This window comes from Solanum dulcamara, chromosome 5, assembly GCF_947179165.1.
Source record: "Solanum dulcamara chromosome 5, daSolDulc1.2, whole genome shotgun sequence".
NCBI lineage: Eukaryota > Viridiplantae > Streptophyta > Magnoliopsida > Solanales > Solanaceae > Solanum > Solanum dulcamara.
The window spans coordinates 71,305,692-71,326,959 of NC_077241.1; the positions used below are offsets into that span (position 1 = coordinate 71,305,692).

The 21,268-nt window shown below is 28.2% G+C and overlaps 1 protein-coding gene across 1 annotated transcript; it reads right to left on the reverse strand.

Moving 5' to 3' along the window:
* Window positions 1-440: 440 nt before the first annotated feature.
* On the reverse strand, window positions 441-1,999 carry LOC129888452 (heavy metal-associated isoprenylated plant protein 30-like). Its single transcript, XM_055963424.1, has 3 exons — window positions 1,778-1,999; window positions 1,601-1,676; window positions 441-868 (listed from the first exon to the last, which is right to left on the reverse strand). The coding sequence occupies exons 1-3, from the start codon at window positions 1,916-1,918 to the stop codon at window positions 546-548; spliced, it is 540 nt and encodes a 179-aa protein (XP_055819399.1). The 5' UTR covers window positions 1,919-1,999; the 3' UTR covers window positions 441-545.
* Between the last annotated feature and the right edge of the window lie 19,269 nt (window positions 2,000-21,268).

Below are 21,268 nucleotides of genomic sequence, written 5' to 3' on the forward strand. Positions count from 1 at the left end.
ATATATTCAAAATTCATGTATGTGAATATATCACATACGTGTATCTGGAGATCAAAATCTATTACAAATGATATTTTCAAAAACTCATGAAAAACGCATACTTATAAATTCTAAAACTAATAAAATTTATGTTATTGGCCCAAAATCAAACACCACCCCACTCAAAAAAAAGGCAGACTTGAGAAGTGGACCAGCTGCTCTTAATGGGATGATGCCCAGTCATTGTTATTTTTTGCGTCACCTTATCAGGTGAAGGGTTGAAAGGGAAAGCACGTGAAAAAATTATACGCTCTTTATTTCAATTTATATGATGTCAATTAAAAAAAATATGAGAAAATTTTACAATGTTTTAAAATTATCCCTGAATTATATACCATTCTTTTTAGGATAATTAACTAAAGAAAAAAACTGAGTCACGTAAATTTAGACTAAGAAAGTAATTAACTACTAATTGCGCGCATTTCATTAATAGTAGGTATACATACATATTGCCTTACACTACACAATAATACACATCATATACTATAATTCATTATATCGATCGATCACATGAGGCAACATGCATTAACGTTATCATCGTTAAATAGGTTACTAACTTTGTCATCACCTCGATGAGTAACATGAAGATTGCCATGTTTGTCAGCAACATTATAACCATGCCTCCAGTAATTGTAGCTGTCTCTGTACTCACTTGTCATATCTTTGAAGTAGTTATTTGAAGATGTGAAGTATAGTGGTGGATTTGGGTATGGCCAGAATTCCGCTCGCTTCCCATGCCTTCGCACTGCTTTTAGCACCTTATTTCGATCCACATATCCCACCACCGTCACTTTCTCCATCTCTATCTCCACTGACACCGACTCTACTCCTGCACAGTCACATCTTTTCGTAATAATCATTTTTTAGTTATAACAATATTTCATTATAACATGTTTTATATGGAATTGTGTGATTTTTCATGTTATGTTATGTTATTTTCTATAATAATATTTTGTTATAGCAGTAAAAAAAATAAAATGAGACAAACGATGTTATTTTCTTTGTTTTAATTTATGTAACACACTTTGCTATTTAATTTGTGTAAAAAAGAATGACATATTTAAAAATAACTAAACTTTAAAATTTCTCTTTTAATTTATCCTTAATGAAATGAATTATTTATAACGCACCAATGTCTAAGATTGTTTTGTACCACAAATTTCAAAAGTTTTTCTTTTTTTTTCCTCTTAAACTCTGTGTCAAGTCAAATAATGTCATATAAATAGATATAGAAAGTGGATTATAGAAAGGTTTGATTGTAACAAATACTCCTTCCACTTCAGCTTATTTATCTTACTTTCCTCTTTAATTTTGTTTGTCAATAGAATGTCTCTTTACTTTTTTGACAACTTTTTAATTTCAATTTTACACGTGAGATGTTTAAAGCCACAAAATTAAATGATATTTGGTATAATATTCTACATGTCTTTAATCTAAAAACATAAAATCAAAACGTCTTATCTGTTTTTTTAAACTCCATGTCCAATCAAAATCATACAAATCATGAGCTACATCCATATCTATAATCTAATCCATGGATGATCATTTTATTTTGTTGTACCTCTAAGCTTGAAGACAGCATCTTTAATAACTCTCTCACACCCACTACAACACATCCTTACTTTGAGTTCCACTGTCTGTACAAAATAAGATAAAATTAAAGGATGCATAAATTAAACTTCTATTGGAAGGAAAATAAAAATAAAATAAAATAATAATAATTGATTTAAATTAAAACCTGTAAAGAAAGTGGTCGAGCCTTAGTCATTTTGTGTTTGTTGGTACCTTGTTGATGATGAGGATGATGATAGTTAAAGACACAATAACTAGTGATGGCAGAAACAAAAGAGCCAAATAATTTCTCTAGTAAGTTAACCATTTGTGAATCTGTGTATATGTAGATTGAATATAATTTCTAGGTAGAAAAATTACACACTTATAAGGAGAAGGGAGAGGAAGAAAATAGTTATAGTTATTAGGAAATTACACACGCTTTATCCCCATTTATAAAATATTCCTCCAACACAAGGCATCTTTTCTTAAGTTCCAATCCCATGGCAAATAGATTCTAGTAAACCAACAAAACTCCTAGTTTCTAATACAAAAATATTTCAAATATAATTAATTAATTGCCATCCACTTTCTCATTCATGCATAAACTATAAATACATTATCTGTTTTTTTTTACTTTTAGAAAAGAATAAAAATAAAATAGTAAAAGTATATATCCCATTAGGAAGGAATAATGATGTCGATTTGACTACAGTCACATTTCTCTATAATAATATTTCACTGCAATCGATCTTTTAAATTATGTTATATTATATGTTCTTTTATAATAATATTAGTGAAACTATTCGCGTTTCACGCGGTTGTAAGAAAAATTAATAAATTACTATATTACATTGTTTATATATATATAAATTCTATATATTGTTATATTTAGGTTAGTGTTAGAGAATACAATATAGATCTTTGTCTTCATTCAGGACATGATAGTTCATTCATTTTTCTTCAATATATAAAATAGAATTTTTTTGCTTTTTTTTTAAAGTACAAACCATTCATATGTACATAATAAAATAAAATAAAATATATAATAGGTGAATTATTAATGAAATAATTAGAGGTTATATTTTGAAACAATAATCTACTGTATTAAGTTGAAAATATTATTTTTTATTTTAAATTTCTTTATCTTTTGTGGGAGTACGATCTTCTATTCAAACATTAATTTCTTAAGAAAGACTTTTAAACTTTTACGACTTTATTATTACATGTGCTTACCATATTCTTTTACACATTAAATAAATATTTTTAAAATTTATGAAAATGAAAAAAACAAGAGTTATGAATAATATTTAAGAGTTAAAGTTATAAAGAAGATAAAGAGATATGAATTATTAACATCTTGAATGTATAATATTATTAGACATTAAATACATTAATCATTATGCATTGATTTTTTGAGTCGAGGATCTTTCGGAAACAGCCGTCCTATCTTGATAGGAGTAAGGTTTGCGTACACTTTACTCTCCCCAGACCCACGTTGTGAAATTTCACTAAATTGTTGTTGTATTATGCATTGATTTCATTTTTAAAAAGAAATAAAAGAACATAAAAAATAAGGGAGGAAATTAAATAAAGCAAAAAAAAGGGTAAACGATTTGCCTCTCATAAGAGATGTGTTACATGACTATTTCAAAAATCACAATTAAATAATACATAGACATAAATTTTTATCGTTATGTAGTCAAGACATACACACACAACAAAATAACCTACACTATTATATTCATAATATAATAAAAAGAAAAAAAATTATAAATACATTTCAACCAAAAAAAATAGAAACAAAAATAAATTGTTACATGTGTAAAGGAATAGACAATGATAATATAGAATAAATTGTTTCACTTGAATTTTCTTTGCGAGAAAAATAAAAATAAAACTTATCATCATAATTTTTTTGATTAAAATAAGATAATTATATAAATTAGGCTAAATGAGTAGTGTTGTCAATAAGTGTAGCTAAATTACTATTACAAGCCAAAGTAAAAAAAAATCTCTAGCCAAAATAATTTCTAATTATGCTTCAAAAAGTTTTCTTCTAGGCCTTCCTTTGCAAGTAGATCCATCACCATGTTCCGCTCTCAAAAGTTATGTCAAAGTCCTCATTATATGCTACTATTTAAAGAATTTTTAAAATACAATTATGAATAAATAAAATAAAATATTAAATAATAATAACATAAAACACAAGCGAAATAAATATAATTGTTAATACAATAGTAGTTCAATTTTATATATGACTTTGTTTCTTATTTCTTTATCATTTTGATTCCCTTTTCTCATTGAAAATTAAATTTATATATTTGTCATATATAATGAAGTCACTCCAATATTATCATATTAAATCATATTCAATCAAATCACTGATAAAAAAATCTTGATGCGGAATTACTGTTTGTCTTTTTAAATTAAAGCCTACAAGTGAAGAAAAAAACTTTGCATTACGTACTATAATTTCAACAAGAATTTAAAGTTACAAAAATAATAATACTAAATGTATAATTGCAATAGAGAAAAAAGGATAATTATATTAGACATATCAAATCATTTTACCTTTTGAAATTGAACTACGCATCTATGATCTAACAATCTTCATTATAGATCTCTCTCCTACAAAATCAAATCAAAGAAGACAAAAAAATGACTAACCAAAAAGACAAAAGATGAAGCATAAGGATAAATGAAAATAAAATAATTATCATATAAGTCTCAAAATAGGTTTTTATAAGAGTGATTTTAAGGTATCATCAATTTGTATATTAAATTACTTGAGGGATATGAATATGAAAGGTTAGGAGTTATGGACATTACTAATATTAATTAAAAGTAGAATTTATGTTTAAGGAGATGATTTTATAAAATAAAATAATTGAAAGAAATGGGAGAAAAAAAGCCAAAAAAAAGGAGAAAAACGATAAATATGAATGAAGGTCATAGAGAGGTGCCACATCACCTTGTCTATGATCCTCCTTTATATATATATATAGATAGATAGATTTCGCTGTAATAGTAAAAATATTATCGAAACAAATAATATTATTATAGAGAGGTTGGATTATTGTAATGATGAAATATAATTAATTAAGTAAAAAATTCACAAATAGCTAGTATAAAAATTATATTTACGATCCATAGCTACAGTTTGGATATTTTCGATTCGTAGCTAGAATTTAAGTTTGCTATGCGTCCCATTTTTGTAGAATTCACTTGTTTATTAAAATTTATACATTTTGGAAATTCAAATATTTCAGTAAATTAGGCGCGGGAATTTCGGTTGCTAAAAGGAAATAAATCCCTTAAATCAAGCAACATTATACTAAAATTTTGGGGGAAACAAGAAATTTGTGAGAAAATTACACAAATATATTTATACAAATATCAACATTATACTAATTTTTGGGGGGAAATCAAAAATTTGTGAGAAAATTATACAAGTATATTTATACAAATATCAACATTATACAAAAATTTGGGGGGAAATCACAAATTTATGAGAAAATTATACAGATATATTTATACAAATACAAATTATACAAATATATTTATACAAATATCAACATTATACAATTTTTTTGAGGGAAATCAAAAATTTGTGAGAAAATTATACAGATATATTTATACAAATATCAACATTATGCAAAGTTTTTGGGGAAAATCAAAAATACCAATAGAAATTATACAAATATATTTATACACTTAACAATATTATACAATTTTTTGGGGGGGAAAATCACAAATTTGTGAGAAATTTCTTGAAATTCCTGAGTTAAACCCAGGGAAAAGGATGGAAAATCATCCAACTTTTGTTGGTTAGTTTGTATACCTCTAGTGATTCTCTTGGAAGGAGTTTCTTCAGCCATAGTTGAATGTATAATCCGATAAATTGAAAATAAAAAAAAACACTTCATATACAAAAACAAATCTAAAAAGAAGGATACGAACTTCAAACTAGAAAATAAAATTGAAAAAACCGCAAAATAAGTGGCTCTGAAATTGTGAGGGAATTTGTGAAAATTTAAAATTGATTGAAATGAATGAAAAGAGGAGAAAATATGGTAAAAAGATATTATAGAGAGAGAAAGTAAAAGTGTATAAGAAGTTAGTAGTGAATTACAATTAAATCATACTATATCTAAACCTATAAATTATCTAGATTATGTTTGTTATTCCATGTCATTTTCTCATTAATTAAAGGTGGATGAAAATCTGAAGAGTGGATCAAGCCTATATGCTAGCTGCTGACAGTGTTAGTACTAAAATAATTAAAGTAGATGAGGGAATATGAGGAGATGGATGGGCTTAAACAAACACAAATTGACATGTTTTGATGCAAAGCATAACCAAATATTCTCAAATATCTCCTTTCTTAGGGTGTGGAAGAAAAGAACTCTCTGTCACCATCTTCTTTTAATAAAATCCGCTAACAAACACAGTGGTGGCAGCCACGATTTTCACGTAGGAGTTCAAAATATGAAAAAGTAAACAAAATAATAAATAAACAATTTAATTCACACACACTATATATATATATATATATATATATTCTACAATTGGGCTAAGGAATTAACTTTCTGCATGTTGTAGATCAGGTGAATAGCTATATAGCTAGTAAAATTTTAGGAAGGATTACGCAAATTTCATAGTATTAAAATTTAATTACATTCTATTTCTACTCCAAATTATAAAAATCCCTTAAATTTGGTGGAATTCGGATACATGCCAAAATGTTCTAATATATCGCGTAAAGTGATGTATCTGATCGATACATCGCGTAAAGTAATGTATTCGACGTTCCGATACATCACATAAAGTGATGTATCCTATCGATAGATCGTATAAAGTGATGTATCAGACCAATACATCACGTAAAGTGATGTATCCGACCGATACATCATGTAAAGTGATGTATCCTAGAATAGGAGAAAGTAGATATTTTTGTAATTTTTTCAAATAGTAGAAAATTTTAGAGAATATGATAAAATAAGTTGTGTATTTAGGTAATTTTTTAAAAATTTTATGATAATTTGTCGCTGAATAAGATTGGTAAAAAAGAAAAATTAGCTACAAAATTTGTCCATCGCTAATTCTTATTTTTTTAAGGAGGGTTTAAAATGTAACCTTATTTGGAAAACGGAAAAGGACCAAAAATACTTCTGAACTATAGAAAAAGGGTTTTAAATAACCTTCTTTCACCTTTTGATCTAAAATACCCTTCTACTCTTCTTTATGGTCTAAAAATACCCTTCCATCTACCTTTTTGGCTAATTATAACCCTTTAAACCAACAACCTTCTTTTTATTTTTTATTTTTTAAATACTATCATTTGTCATTTTCTTATTGGATGAAATAAAAATTCCACCTCCACTAAATTTTTTTCATAATTTATCTAAACCAAAAAAACAATATGCCTCTTCAATACCCCCCCCTCCAATTTATTTTTTTAAAAGCTATATTGATAAATAAGACTAGGATTGTTTTTATCCAGTTAACCAGACAAAAAATTAGATTTTTCATTATTTCTTGGCTTGATTTTTCATTACTGTTTAATAATACTTATTTTTTACAATACGCATAAATAAAATAACTACAAAAGATTAGTTATACGTATAACAAAATTATTTTTTAGTTATTACAAGATAGTAAAAAAATTATTTTAAACTAAATTAGTTATTACAAGATAGTTAAAAATAAATAAATAATTTTTTTTTCTAAGATAGTTTTTAGATAGTTACTGTAAAACTATCTTGTAATAATAAATATAACTAAAAGATTTTTTTAAATAAGTTTTTCAATTTTTTTTATAATTTATCCAAATCAAAACAATATACATGCTTGATGACTATAAAAAAAAAACTAAATTAAAAAAAACTACTGCAAATAAAAAAACTATTTTTAAAATATTTTTTCTCATAATTTATCCAAATCAAAACAATATACATGCTTGATGACTATAAAAAAATCTAAATTAAAAAAAACTACAGCAAATAAAAAAATTATTTTAAAATTATTTTTTCTCATAATTTATCCAAATCAAAACAATATCCCTCTTCATGATCCCAAAACAAACTTTATAAAAAAAAAATAAGAAGAAAAAGTTAAAGCAATAAAAAACTATTAGATTTTAAAAAAAATAAATTTGGGGTCTTGAAGAGGTATAAAAAATTAGTGGAGGTAGATTTTTATTTCATCCAATAAGAAAATGACATATGATAAATACTTTTAAAAAATAAAATATAAAAAGAGGGTTGTTAGTTTCAAAGATTATAGTTAATCAAAAAGGTGGATGAAAAGACATTTTTAGATCAAAAAGATGAATAAAAAAGTATTTTTAGATCAAAAAATAAATGGAGGGTATTTTTAAATTTTTTTCTCGAGATATTTTTTGGCCTTCTCCGTTTGAAAAATCATAGTATGGATTTTGTGAAGATCCGAAACCATCTGTATGCCCATTTTCTTTAAAGCATCATATCATTTCTAGTTAAACTATTTTATGCATCTTTTAGATGAATATTTTAATGATCTTTAAATTGTGAGGTGAGACAAATATATAATTCTTCATTAACTGAATTAGCTTTTATCGTAATTCAATAATATCTTTTATTTTTTCACACGCACTCTGACATAGAGAAATATCAAACCCCTACCCCCACCCAAAAAATAAAAATAAAATGTGAGCTTTGCTCGAAATATGCAAAACAAAGATTTTAGATTTTCGTGTTAATTAAAATTATTATGCCCTATAACTGAAAAAAAGAGAAAAAAAAACACAGTGAAAAGCCAATTTTAATTTCGTTTAACAAAGAAAGACCTTTAAGTATTGAATTATTAATTTCTATTTTGAATTAAGGTTTCAAAGTCCCTTTTCTCTCTTTGTAATTAGCTAGAGAAGTAGGCAAACCTAAATTTAGAGCCACCACGATTCAGGATGTTGAAACATTAACCGGATCGGAATTAAATCGAATATTGGGGCAAAAGAATCTCTAGTTAGGGCCAATGTGATATTTTATTTTTTTATTGATTATTGAAGAATGTATGCTTTTTCCGTGTTTTAGCAGTGTTTTAGGATTTGCCAGTAGCAAGAATATTAACTACTGATTGAATGAATATTGTAATATATTCTCCCATTTTCTGCATTGTTTTTCAAAGACAAGATAAGATTCTTAAGTGGAGAGTTAGTCATGTTTATCCCTTTTTTATGCTCAAAACATGAAAGCACGAATAATAACCTATGAACAAATAGAAAATACGAAACTAAGGGAATCAGTTCTCAATTCACCACCAAAAAAATGATAGGAATTAGCGACGGACAAAGTTTATTTTCGTCGTTAATTTTATTTATAAACACATCATATTAGCGATAAAGTTTTGGTCCTTCGGGAATCTGCTTCCGGTTCTGTTTTTGTTTCACTGCTGGAAATTAAATAGTGGATATTTCATCACACGATCACTAAAGATATTATTATTATATATATTTTTATGACAAGGAAACTATAGTCGTTATTCATTAAGTCTGAGATCCTTCATTTGTGAGATTTCCTTCTTAACCAACTGATGTACTCTTGTGGTTGATATATATGTTACTTTTTTTGTTTTAATTTGTTTGTCTATTTTTGACTTGAATCGGAGTTTAAGAAGAAAAAAAATTGAATTTTATGGTCTTAAATTAGAAATATGTAAAATTACATGACATTAGAATTAAAGAATTGCCAATTTTTTTTAAAACAGACTAAAAAAAAGTAAAATAAATGGAGTATTGATTAGCTACATTTCGACGGGTAATACCAATGAAAAAAGAAATCGATAGAAAACTGAATTCTTATTAGCAAGAATTGAGATCTTAGACTGTTGTACTTGTGTTAATATATAACTGTTGATATGCCCTAAATTCAATTTCATATTTGATTATTAAAACATATTTTCTTGGGAAAGTTATTTGATATATTTCTTTATCATATTTATTAGTAATTGTTTGATTAATTTGATAAAATCTTGATTAAGTTTTTGAGACTTGTCAACATGATTGAGATCATGAAATGAGAGTCCCCTCTCTTAATAACTACTTAATTTCAAATTTCTTAATCGTAAGATCATTAATTAAGACATTAATGATTTGGTAGATTAATTTATATTTGCATGTGGTGGTTTTTATAGGGTAAAGATTATATGATCTCATTAACTAAAATACCTACATAAATAATGCACATGCATAAAGATATGATATGATCATTGAACCGATTCATTCGATAATTCCTGATGGTTAGAATTCTCATAAACTATCAATGAGATATTATCTTGAAGAATGAGGTATGAGAGTTTCCTTTTAACCTTAGATTATCACAATAATTGATGAGAATTGATATTTATTGTATTTTGGTACCGGACACCCATGACCCTATGATAATGGTTAAAAGGATACTATGTATGTGATGACATGATAATATTCTGAACATGTTTTGATAATGATAAAGTGAATCAGGTTCACCAACCTGAAGGATGAATTATGAAAAACGGGGAAACTTTAAATATTCTTACTAAAAAGTTAAGACTCCTGTATTAGAAAAAATAGTGCACTCATATAAAGAAAAGTAATCAATTAGGTAATTACCTTTCTTGTAAGACTTAACTAGATTTTCATACAACCCTATAAAAAAGAAAATTCAATCACAAGAGAAACAAAGTTTGCAATCATAAATCGTGAATTTCTCATGCAAGAGCGAGACAGTGTTTACAAAGCAAATTAAAAACAACAAAAGAAAGAAGAAATAGAGTTAAATTTTCTTTCTTAAAGCTAGGTTTGTAATAGTTACGTTCTACTTAGGATCGATTGTTTAGTGACGATTGTTCTAAGTGTGAAAGTGAGTTGTGAGGCATTGTAAGAAGAAGTGAATTTGACTTCTTGGAGAGTAGAGATAGCAGTTATAGTTAATCGTTAGTGTTGAGGTACTAAAATTAGTCCCTTTGATTATTGAGTTGTAATCTAAAATCGCTCTTTGAAGTTTATTTAAAAGTTGTTGAAATCCTACAAGGTGTTGGTCATGATTTTTCTTTGCTTGAACAAAAAGATTTTCAACGATAAATTTGTGTTTCATTTCTATTGCATTGTTACTTTTGATAATAGTACAAGAACATGGTTCTTGTATTCGATAGATCATCTAGGTTTCTTCAGATTAAATACTTGTAAAATTAATAATTAATTAAGATAAAATCTGTCAACCTTTACTCTTGAGTTTAAGCTCGATATTGTCATGACTATATGACCCTTGGGAAAGTTCGAATCCACTTCACCGTTGGGCTAACATTATATATACTTGTTTAAATGGACTCAAAATTTAATATATAGCTATAAACTTTCAAAAACTGATCAAATATATATAATATTATTTTTTAATAAAGTGGGTTCATATGAACCTTCTTGACCGTCTGTAGGTCCACCCCTTATTAGTATATTGATTTGATCTATTTACTATTGATATAATATTGAACCTATGGAGTCGCACATTAACGAGTGTTTTGATCATTGCTAAAACTTTAAATATTTTATTATTTCATAAATAGAAATCTTTTATTAGTCCATATAAAATGTGATTATATTACTTACTAGAACAAAAAATATAATTAATATTATGAATAAATTGAAGTTTTCAAATTGGAATAGAAAAATAAATTATATCTCTTGGTTGAAATATACGTATTTTCTGGATTGAAATATATGTATGCGATATATATGCAATTTGTAATGGAGTTTCAAAAATGGAAAGTCCATAAAGGACTCGAGTCACGTTGGAGTCCAAATTTGGAATTGGATCAAAGCTTTGAAAGGCCCATAAAAGGCTACAGGCCCAACATACATACCCATTCAGAATGAGATTGGTTTTAAATATATACAATAAAGTAATGAGATAATTTCAAATATGTACCAAAAAGTTATTAGTTTACAAAAAAATAGCCAAGGAAATGATAAGATAAAATATAACCAAATTCTCTATTTAGCCACGGTTTGTCTCTATTAAGCTACGGTTTATCTCTATTTAGCCACGGTTAAGCTGTGGCTAAATAACGTTATTTTTTACTTTTTATTAGCTATGATTCACTTTATGTTTTATTAGTTATGATTTGACCGTGGCTAAATAACTAACTTTTTTTTGTAATAACTAATGGTTAAGTAGTGTGTATGTAATGTATAAATATTGTATAGATAATGTTTAAACATGTATGAATATTGTATAAATGTGTATAATCGTGAATCAAATTATTTAAGCAATTATGTAATGTATCGATATTTATTTGATTATTATCCATTCTCACCTTAATAAATAAAAAAATATCCAAAATATAATAAAACAATATAAATAATCATTTTTCCAAAAAAAGTGAAACAATTAGACAAAGGAAAAAAGTTTCTTTTAAAAAAAAGCAATAAAAGAAATACAAACAACAAAAAAGTTTTTTTAATAGCGTTATTTTGCCACGGTATGACCGTGGCTAAACAACGATAAATCGTGGCTAATGTATTAATTACATCAAATACGATCCTTTTATTCGAATTGGACCATTTTGGGTAATTTTATAAAGTTAGCCCGAGAAGTGGTAAACAGATGTTATGGGTTGTCACCTGCTGTAGTTTTCTCTAAAGTTACAATAAACATAGTCATGTTCTTATTTATATAAAAAAATATAGCCAAAATTCATTGAAAGTATATACTGATTATTCAATTCCGACCAACTCAAAATCTCCCTTAAACAGTTACAAATTTAATATATGAAATCCTCTCAATGTTTTGAATCTTTTGATATATAATTTACTCGAAATAATTCACGTTTGCAGTACATCTAGTTTTAATGAGGGGGAGGAGGAGGAGGATGGTGAATAAGAAGGACAAAGCAATAGCAGCAGAAGAAGAAGACACGAAATAAGAGGAAGGACGAAGAAGACACATAATAAGAGAAAGAAAGGTTGCGTAGCCATTTTTTTCTGAAAAAAATATGGTTGAATGGCCATTTTAGGTATTTTTATTTTATAATTCGGGCTAAAAAGATGGTGTTTACGGCTGACATTTGCTAATTCATTGTGGAATTTTTCATAAAGTCTAATTATAGAGTCATATTTATGTCTAAATAAATCATTATCTTAATCGATCAGAAAAAAGTTATGTTATATAAAGAGTTATGAAAAAAGAAAAATAACACCACACATTTATTTAAGGGTTTATATTACAACTTATAAATTTACTTTTGTGCAATTACTATTTATAAATTATTAATTACGGGCTTTAACAGATTGTTATAATTCAATTATTTAAATTAATTATTTTAATATATTAAACCTTTTCAGTTTTAATAAAAAAGAGAAAGTAAAAAGGGAGCATTAATTATGTATAATGATATTCACTACAATCAAGGGATTACTTTTCCTTTTTCAACTGACACCCCCCACCCTCACGTCTCTAATGTACAACAACCTCCGTCAATTTATCTCTAATTCTTCTTTCTTCATTTTGTTTCAACGATAATCAAACAATCTATTTAACTCCCTGTCTTCCAAGAATTTCACATCTCCCGCGATTTTCAAATACGTCATTTTCAGTTTTGCTTATAGAGAAATTCCGTAAAATGAAGAAAGCACAAAAAGTTGATCACACAACTCGGAAGAGTCCTCGATTTTACAGAAGAAGAAGCTAAGGTAGATATTGAGCCTTCAAGTTTTAATATATTACCCAAACACTAGTAAAAAAAATAATGTATCACACGTGAAGAAAAATATCACCACCGTGATGAAGAAACTAACCCTTTTGATGAAGAAATAAAGCCCAGTAAAAAGAAAAAGAAACGATGCCAAAGGGGCAAAAACGAAAGGAGAAGATGGTGGAATCCTATTCAAATGAATGTTGAGACTCAGATTTTGATTTTGTTAATGAAAAATAACCCAAAAAGTAAAAATCAGTTTTCAAGGGTAAGCCCTCAAAACACTCCAAAAAAGACTCAGTTCAATCTCAAAGGGGATTCAAAAATTCTTAAGCCAAAAAAGGTCATAGACTGTTGTAAAGGTATTATTTAAAAAAATATTCTTTTTACAGATTTGATTAATTTTTGTATGAATACCATGTTATCGAAGTTAATTTGAAAGTACTATAAATTTGATATAACCTAATTTTTTAGTCGAAACTTATGTAATGCCATAAAAATAATATTTTATTTGAATATACATTTGTTAAATGCGTATAAAACAGGTTTGATTTTGAAATGAATTTTGTAGTGCTAAAATTTAGTATGCACTATGTTATGTGTATATATAAAATAGCATTAAAATGGTATGAAACTGGTATGCATCTGCAAATAGTATTTTTTGAATTTAATTTGAAAGTACTATGAATTTGATATAATCTAATTTTTAGTTGAAACTTAAGTTATACCATAAAAATAGTTTTTTATTTGAATATATATGTGTTAAATGCGTTTTAAATAAGTTTGATTTTGGTATGAATTTTGTAGTGCTAAAATCTGAAATGCATCGTGTTATGTGTATATATAAAATGACATTAAAATGGTATGAAACTGATTTGCATCTGCATCATTTATTTATATTGAATCATTGTGAATGATTGTGAAGTCAGTGAAAGCCAAGATAAATGATGGCGCAATCAATGAAAGCGAGGTAACAGGGACTATTGCCAGCAGATTTGGTGGACCACGATTATCAAGAGAGCAGACCCCCGATGCCACCAATTTTTCTATTTCAAGGCCAAGACGATCAGTTTCCAGATGAAAGATGTTAGCAACTGTTACTTTTGTTTTTTAGTTTTACTAGTCATATTTCTGATATAAACAAGCAATCAACTGTCAAACTTTCTTTTCTTAGATTAGTACATTTTCCTTGATTCGTATTATGATTTTGATGTTAAACAATCAACTGTTACATATATTTTTTAGTTATATGTCAATGATTACTTGAATATATAAATTTTTCTTCAAGATATTTAAATATCCATCAAAATATTACGTATGACATCCAAATTTTATAAAATCAATTCAAAGTTTACTAAAATTCATTTTTCATTCAGGTTTCATACAATATGACAGATCAACTATATTATATGATACAATAATCAAAGTTTTGTTAGATTTCAATTTTCCTACAAATAACATACAATATTTCAGTACAGTTTTTATATAGGATACCTTATTTTATTAGAATTCATATTTCATACAATATTATAGATCAATATAATATTCATTTTTTTATTATTAGAATTCAATTTTCATATAATATTTCAGTACAGTTCCTTTGTAGGATACCATATTCATTCATTATTTCATTTAAGTGTCTTATTTTGTTAACCCTTAGAATTTATCAACTCGTATGCTATTGTGATACTTACAATATATATTTTATAGAATTCATTTTTCATTTAGGTTTCGTAAAATATTATAGATCAATTGTATTATAGAATGCAATATTCAAAGTTTTATTAAAGTTCAATTTTCATACAATGTAGTTGTTTGTTATGTTATCATTGAGTATTTTTTAACTCGTATGCTAGTGTAATACCAATAATAGATTTTTTGATATTTAAATATTATTATACTTAAATTTCTAACTATTTAAGTCCAACAATCAATAAATAATATGATATAAATGAGACTAATCAGGTTTCATACACAAAATAAAGTTTACATGACATATTGCTATAAATTCATTACCAATCGAGCACAAAAAATATACAAACAATTGTTTGTCAATTTTAAAAAATAAATCTAAACGTAAGAATTCTTAACTAACTTTCAGGAACATAATTTCCACACGTCTTTCTGTTATGACCCTCTCGATAACATATGCTCCAGGTGACCTTAGTCTTCTTAGATTTAACATCACCAACTCTCTTCCAACGTACTTGTCACGCCCCGGGAGGGTACTCTAGACGTATCCGGCACTCAGAAACCATTTCTGTCTCTCAAGCGAACCACATAGCCTAATCACATATCCATTCTTTCATTCAATCAGCGGAAGATTTAAAAATAAAGAAATAATTTGGCGGGCAACCCAAATCAACGATCTAACTCAAGAAAGAAAGGCCATGAGCCAACAAATCAAACTTCGATTTTTGTCATTAAAATAGTTCGACAAAAAAATAATTCAAGAACAGAAAATACTCAATCGACCCATCACTATATAGTCTATGAAGCCTCTATCACTACTATCTATTTGATGCCAATGACATGTTCATGGCTACCTCAAACCAAAATGAAAAGGGCTAACTCGATGCAAGAATGTTATAAGCGGTGTCCTCCGAATGTAGGGAAGGACTCACCAATACGCTGAGTGTGTATAGATCCTCGATGATGCTCCTATTAACGATCTCTTAAATCTGTCTCTATATCATGAAATGATGCAGGTCTAAATGGACGTCAGTACATGGAATGTACGAGTATGTAATACGGCAGAATAAAACATACCTCAAGGAAGAATAATATCGGATCAACTATCTCGAATCAGAAAGGTAGGAGAGACTCACATAAGACGTCATAAGTCTAAAGTAAGAATACATTTCTAGACAAATACCAATCACACATCATACAATCCAATCCAATCATACACAATACAGTTCAATCAAATCATATATCACCCGATTCAATCCAATCGTATACAATCGGTTCAACCCGGTCATATACGATCCGATCCAATCCAATCATATATCCTTCCATTCAACCTAATCAACCTATCTTCTAATCCAATCCAGTCCAATCGTACACTATCAAATCACAATTCATCTAATCCAATTCGATCAATGCAATCAACTCCCAATCAAGTCAAAGGGGCTCAACTCAATAAAGATGCAAATTAAGTTATGCAATGTCTTACAATTCAACTCAATCATCTACAATCACAATCAAACCAATCAGATCAAGCACAATCCATTCAATTGGGAGTTTCTCTAACCGACAACCATCACCATATGAGCGAGTGATAGTACAACAAGCCGACGTTGTTGCCGCGTCCGTTCATACCTTGCTAGGGAATAAACGCATCAACCAATCATGGATCCAATCCAACCGAGTCCTATAATGTCAAGAAAAACATTTTGGGGAAGCATCCACCTTTAACGGTTTAATCCCCTCCTACGTTTGGCGACGTAGTTTATTGGTTTGAGTATGGACTACTCTTACTCAATTCGGTGCTCGATACTCCTCCCAAGACTCAATATGCTCATATCTATCAAGTGAGTAAAATACTCAAAATGCTCATTTAGTCTCATCGGACTCTTTCAAATCAACTCATTTAGTCTCATTGGACTCTTTTCAAAACTCAATCAAATCTGGCCTCATTGGACCTTCTTTCAAATCGACTCATCTCAAATCATCAAACTCTTCTCTTTAAAATCTATAAAATCTCAAAAAAATCGACATTTTAAAGTAAAAATACTCAACTCACTTATACTCAAAATACTCGTGTTTAAAAAAAAAAATTAAAAGACTTCTCAAACTCAACTCATGCTTAAATTCTTTTCAAATCATAGGTGAAAATAATCACTCTTTAAACTCAAAATAGTGTATAACTAGTTTATGCAAAAATGGTTTCTAAATCATTTATTTTCAAAATGCTCATAAGACTCCAACCACATCAAATTAGGTAAATCACATATCACATAATCACATTAGACTCCAATTCACTTCATCACATAACTTCCTCATCAATATACCTCTTCATCAATCATTCTACACATATTAAATAAGCACCATTCACGTCATCACTCACATCGTCATCAAAACATCATCATCACATCATCATCATATATTATCATTTACATCATCATCAAACATCTACTCCAAAATCCTTATTTTGTCTTATGTTCATTTTATAGAAGCAAAAGGACATTCTTAATTAACCAATTTCTTCTTTTCATTCCAATCAATACATATATACACACAACTATCCATCTCAACTTCAAGACATTTATGACAAGAAATCTCATCTTGGGTTCATGTGAATGAAACATGAATCCATACTCTCAACAAAACTCAACTCAAGAATATTGTCAACATCTATAAATCTATATACAAAGGTACATTTGAAATCAATAATATAAAAGATAACTATTTAGTAACTCAAGTCATTAAAAACATCAATCAACTAATAGTACTTAAAAACATTCTATAGTTTAGGAAAACTTTCAAGAAAACCTTTTTAGAAGGTTAAACTCTTTCACAACTCCTAACCAACACATCTATGGGCATATGGAAGAACTCAATCCATATTTTAGGTTAGCCTTACATATCTTGTTTGAAGACTTGAAGAACACCTTGGTGTTGGGTCTTCAATGGAGAACTCGAATCTTGATGCTCTTGGAACTCTTCTTGTTGGAAATGGAGAAGAAGAAGAAGAGAGAGAGAGAGAGAAGCTCCTAGGACTTTTAGAGAGAGAGAGAGAGAGAGCTGAAAATATGAGCTCAAAATGGACTAGGGTGATACATATATAATTTGAGTAAGTTCCCAAATTACCCCTCCTCAAAAGTTCTGAAAATAGGCCTAAAATGCACCTGGCGCGATAGTAGCGCGTCGCGCCCTTGCAGCGCCAGGCTGATTACGCCTAAAACCTGCACACCTCGTAGTGGCGCACCGCGCCAAGGACCAAACTACTGAGGCACATTCTTGGCGCGATAGTGGCGCGTCGCGCCTTTACAGCGCCAAGGCCAATATTTTCTGGGTTCTACAAATTGGCTTGAAAAAACCTGCACACCTTATAGTGGCGCACCGCGCCAGAGCCCAAACTACTGAGGCATGTTTCTGGCGCGATAGTGGCGCGTCGCGCCACTGCGGCGCCAAGCCCAGTTTTCCAGCAATTGCAACCCAGGCCTGAAAATCTCTGTTGTACTAGTCTGTAGTAAAATGGTCATAACTTTTGACTCCGAACTCCAAAAATTGCAATCTTGGTGGCGTTGGAAAGAAGACTCAAATACCTTTAATTTGGTAGGTCGTGAGCCACCCAGTTCTTTATATCCTAGGAGATATGGTCGTTTGAAGTTGATTCTTATACTAACTCATCCGAAAACTTAATCGATTGGAGTTCTTTGGACTCGACTTGGTGTTAGAGATCCCTTATGACCCCTAAACACATCTAACACACTTCAAATACTTAAAAATTAATCCTAACTCATGTGTAGAATTACAAGTCCTCCGGTCCGAGTCTACCCACACGTGAAGAAATGTTCGAGTCTTTGCGAAAAAATTTCCGGGGTGTCACAGTACTGTAGCTGGCCTCCCTATCTTTCTTTGGTCCAAATACACACGTACACCCACATCATTATATATCATTATTGGCGGACACCTCTTGCTCACGAGATACTTAATCTCCAATCTATCTACAGATGTGTCCACTCCTAACTGTGAAGATATTGCATTAACAAGGCCACCATATAGAGTACTAGTTTTATATATAATACCCTCCATTTGAAACCCAACATATTTGCCTGTATACAAAATATATACATAACTTATACAGATCACATACAAACTAACATCACATGCTGGATAAAATCAAAAAAATATTATATTATATACAAATTTTATACATAATTTATATATCACGGATACCACTAATTCGTTGTATACAAAATTTATATTTTATTTAGACATAACCCATACTATTAATTCAATGTATTCAAAATTTATACATAATTTTCATGGCACGCATACCAACTAACACCACATAATTAGTAAAACAGAAAATTTCCTCAAATTTAATTACAAATTCATACAAATATTACTATCACCAAAAAAGTATCGGCCATGTACATTTCCAAACTAAAAAAACAAAAATACAATGGATATACAAAAAATATTAAATATTTATAATACAAAATTGCATCATACCAAATTTACACAACTCATACATACAACTCATTATTTAATCAGAATTAATACAATATTCATATAACTTGTATTCACATAAATTTATTAAAAAATTATTACAATTAGACTGAACCCAGATTTTCAACACTTTGAATGAACAAAAAAAAATTAGCTACTACTAACGTTATGCAGAAAATGTCATTTCATTATTAACTCTTACTTCCACTGAATTTGTACAAAATTTATGATACGTTAAAATGAGTTTAACATTACAACTAATGAAAACCTAACTGAACAACCCCATCTTCAACAAAAATGAATGAACTTTTTCATCACAAACAAACTTTTTTAATAAAAAGGGAAACCAAATCACTGAATAACCTACCTAAACAATCCCATCTTCCATTATGTTGAATAAGTATTGATAAAAAAAATTCACTTTCCATGATAAACTCAATGAAATTATTTTTAAAATGATGAAAAGTCGTTGAATGAAGGGGAGAGAGAAACGTTGGAGACAAACATTTAAATAAAATTTTCAGTTTTGGAAAATATATCTTATCAGATTTTCAACTAATTGAGAAAATAAAAGAATTTAATTTCAATATCAATTATTAGAGTCCTAATTGAATGCTAATTCTATATTACCATTAATATATTTATTACCATTTTCGTTTCTTTATTACATTTTTATTTATTTCTCTTTTTAATACATTTATTAATGCATAATATTTTCAAATCTGTTATAACTTGAAAGTATTTTATTGCTACAAGCTTAAAGTTATAAACTACTGTCACAATTCAAAATTTCTTATATTAAATATGACATTTAAAAAAATTTCACTATAAAAAATTGTCCTAATTTAATTTCTTCAAAAAAATCTTAAGAAAAACACTTTGTAAAAAATGTGGGATTATCTTATCAAATCAAGAGAGTAAACATTATTGATAAGAAAATTATTTTCTTGCTATGTTTATTTTGAGGTGAAAAATTTCAGCACAATATTTGTTCTTAATGTTGATACACATAAAGTCTTCAGCTATCAAAGCAATTTTAGATAATAATTCTCTTTATTACATCTATCTTAAATCTTTTTTTATATATAAATAAATTTTAAATACAAATAAACCTTTTCAAAATTATTTTTAGCCGTTGCGTGTTATTAGTGATCCTATAGTACTGTAACAATAGAAATGATTTCTAACTATAATATACTCTTATGTGACATGTTCTAAACATATCCTAAATATATAAGTGGAAAAAAATTGAAAGCATATGCACACATGGAAAGGGGCTTTATTAGTGGGGTTATAATTGAAAAAACAAAAACTATTAGGTAATCACCAAAAATTAGTGATGGAGAGGATACAAATTCACTTTCTTATATTAGAAATTTTAGGTTTCAGACTCAAATAGAATTTAATTATTTTTGACGAGGAGCACTTTTTTTAATGAATTATAAGCAACACGAACTTAAATGGAGTTTTTCACATTGATGGGCTAATATTTTTTATGATTTTTAATTTTTATCTTTAAATATAATGATTTTTACTTTTTTGTTGTGGATCAAAATATACTTATCTATAACCTAATTTTGTGGGGCAAATATTTGTTGGGTTACATCATAATCCAATTTCTTCAACAACATAGCCAATTTCCTTAGCAACCTCACCGAAAATAATAAGACCACCATCATTTTTTAAGAATTTGTGATTCTTTTCCTTTTTAAAATCAGAAAAATTAATTTTAAGCTTTGCCATATCAATGATGTCTGCTACTACAACTGAATAAAAAACTTCTACCCCCAAGAAT

Coding starts and splice junctions, on each gene's coding strand:
- LOC129888452 (XM_055963424.1), bottom strand. CDS start 1,918: ATGGTTAACTTACTAGAGAAATTATTTGGCTCTTTTGTTTCTGCCATC. Junction 1,677..1,777: donor CTCGACCACTTTCTTTACAG/GTTTTAATTTAA, acceptor TATTTTGTACAG/ACAGTGGAACTCAAAGTAAG. Junction 869..1,600: donor TGCTGTCTTCAAGCTTAGAG/GTACAACAAAAT, acceptor GTGACTGTGCAG/GAGTAGAGTCGGTGTCAGTG.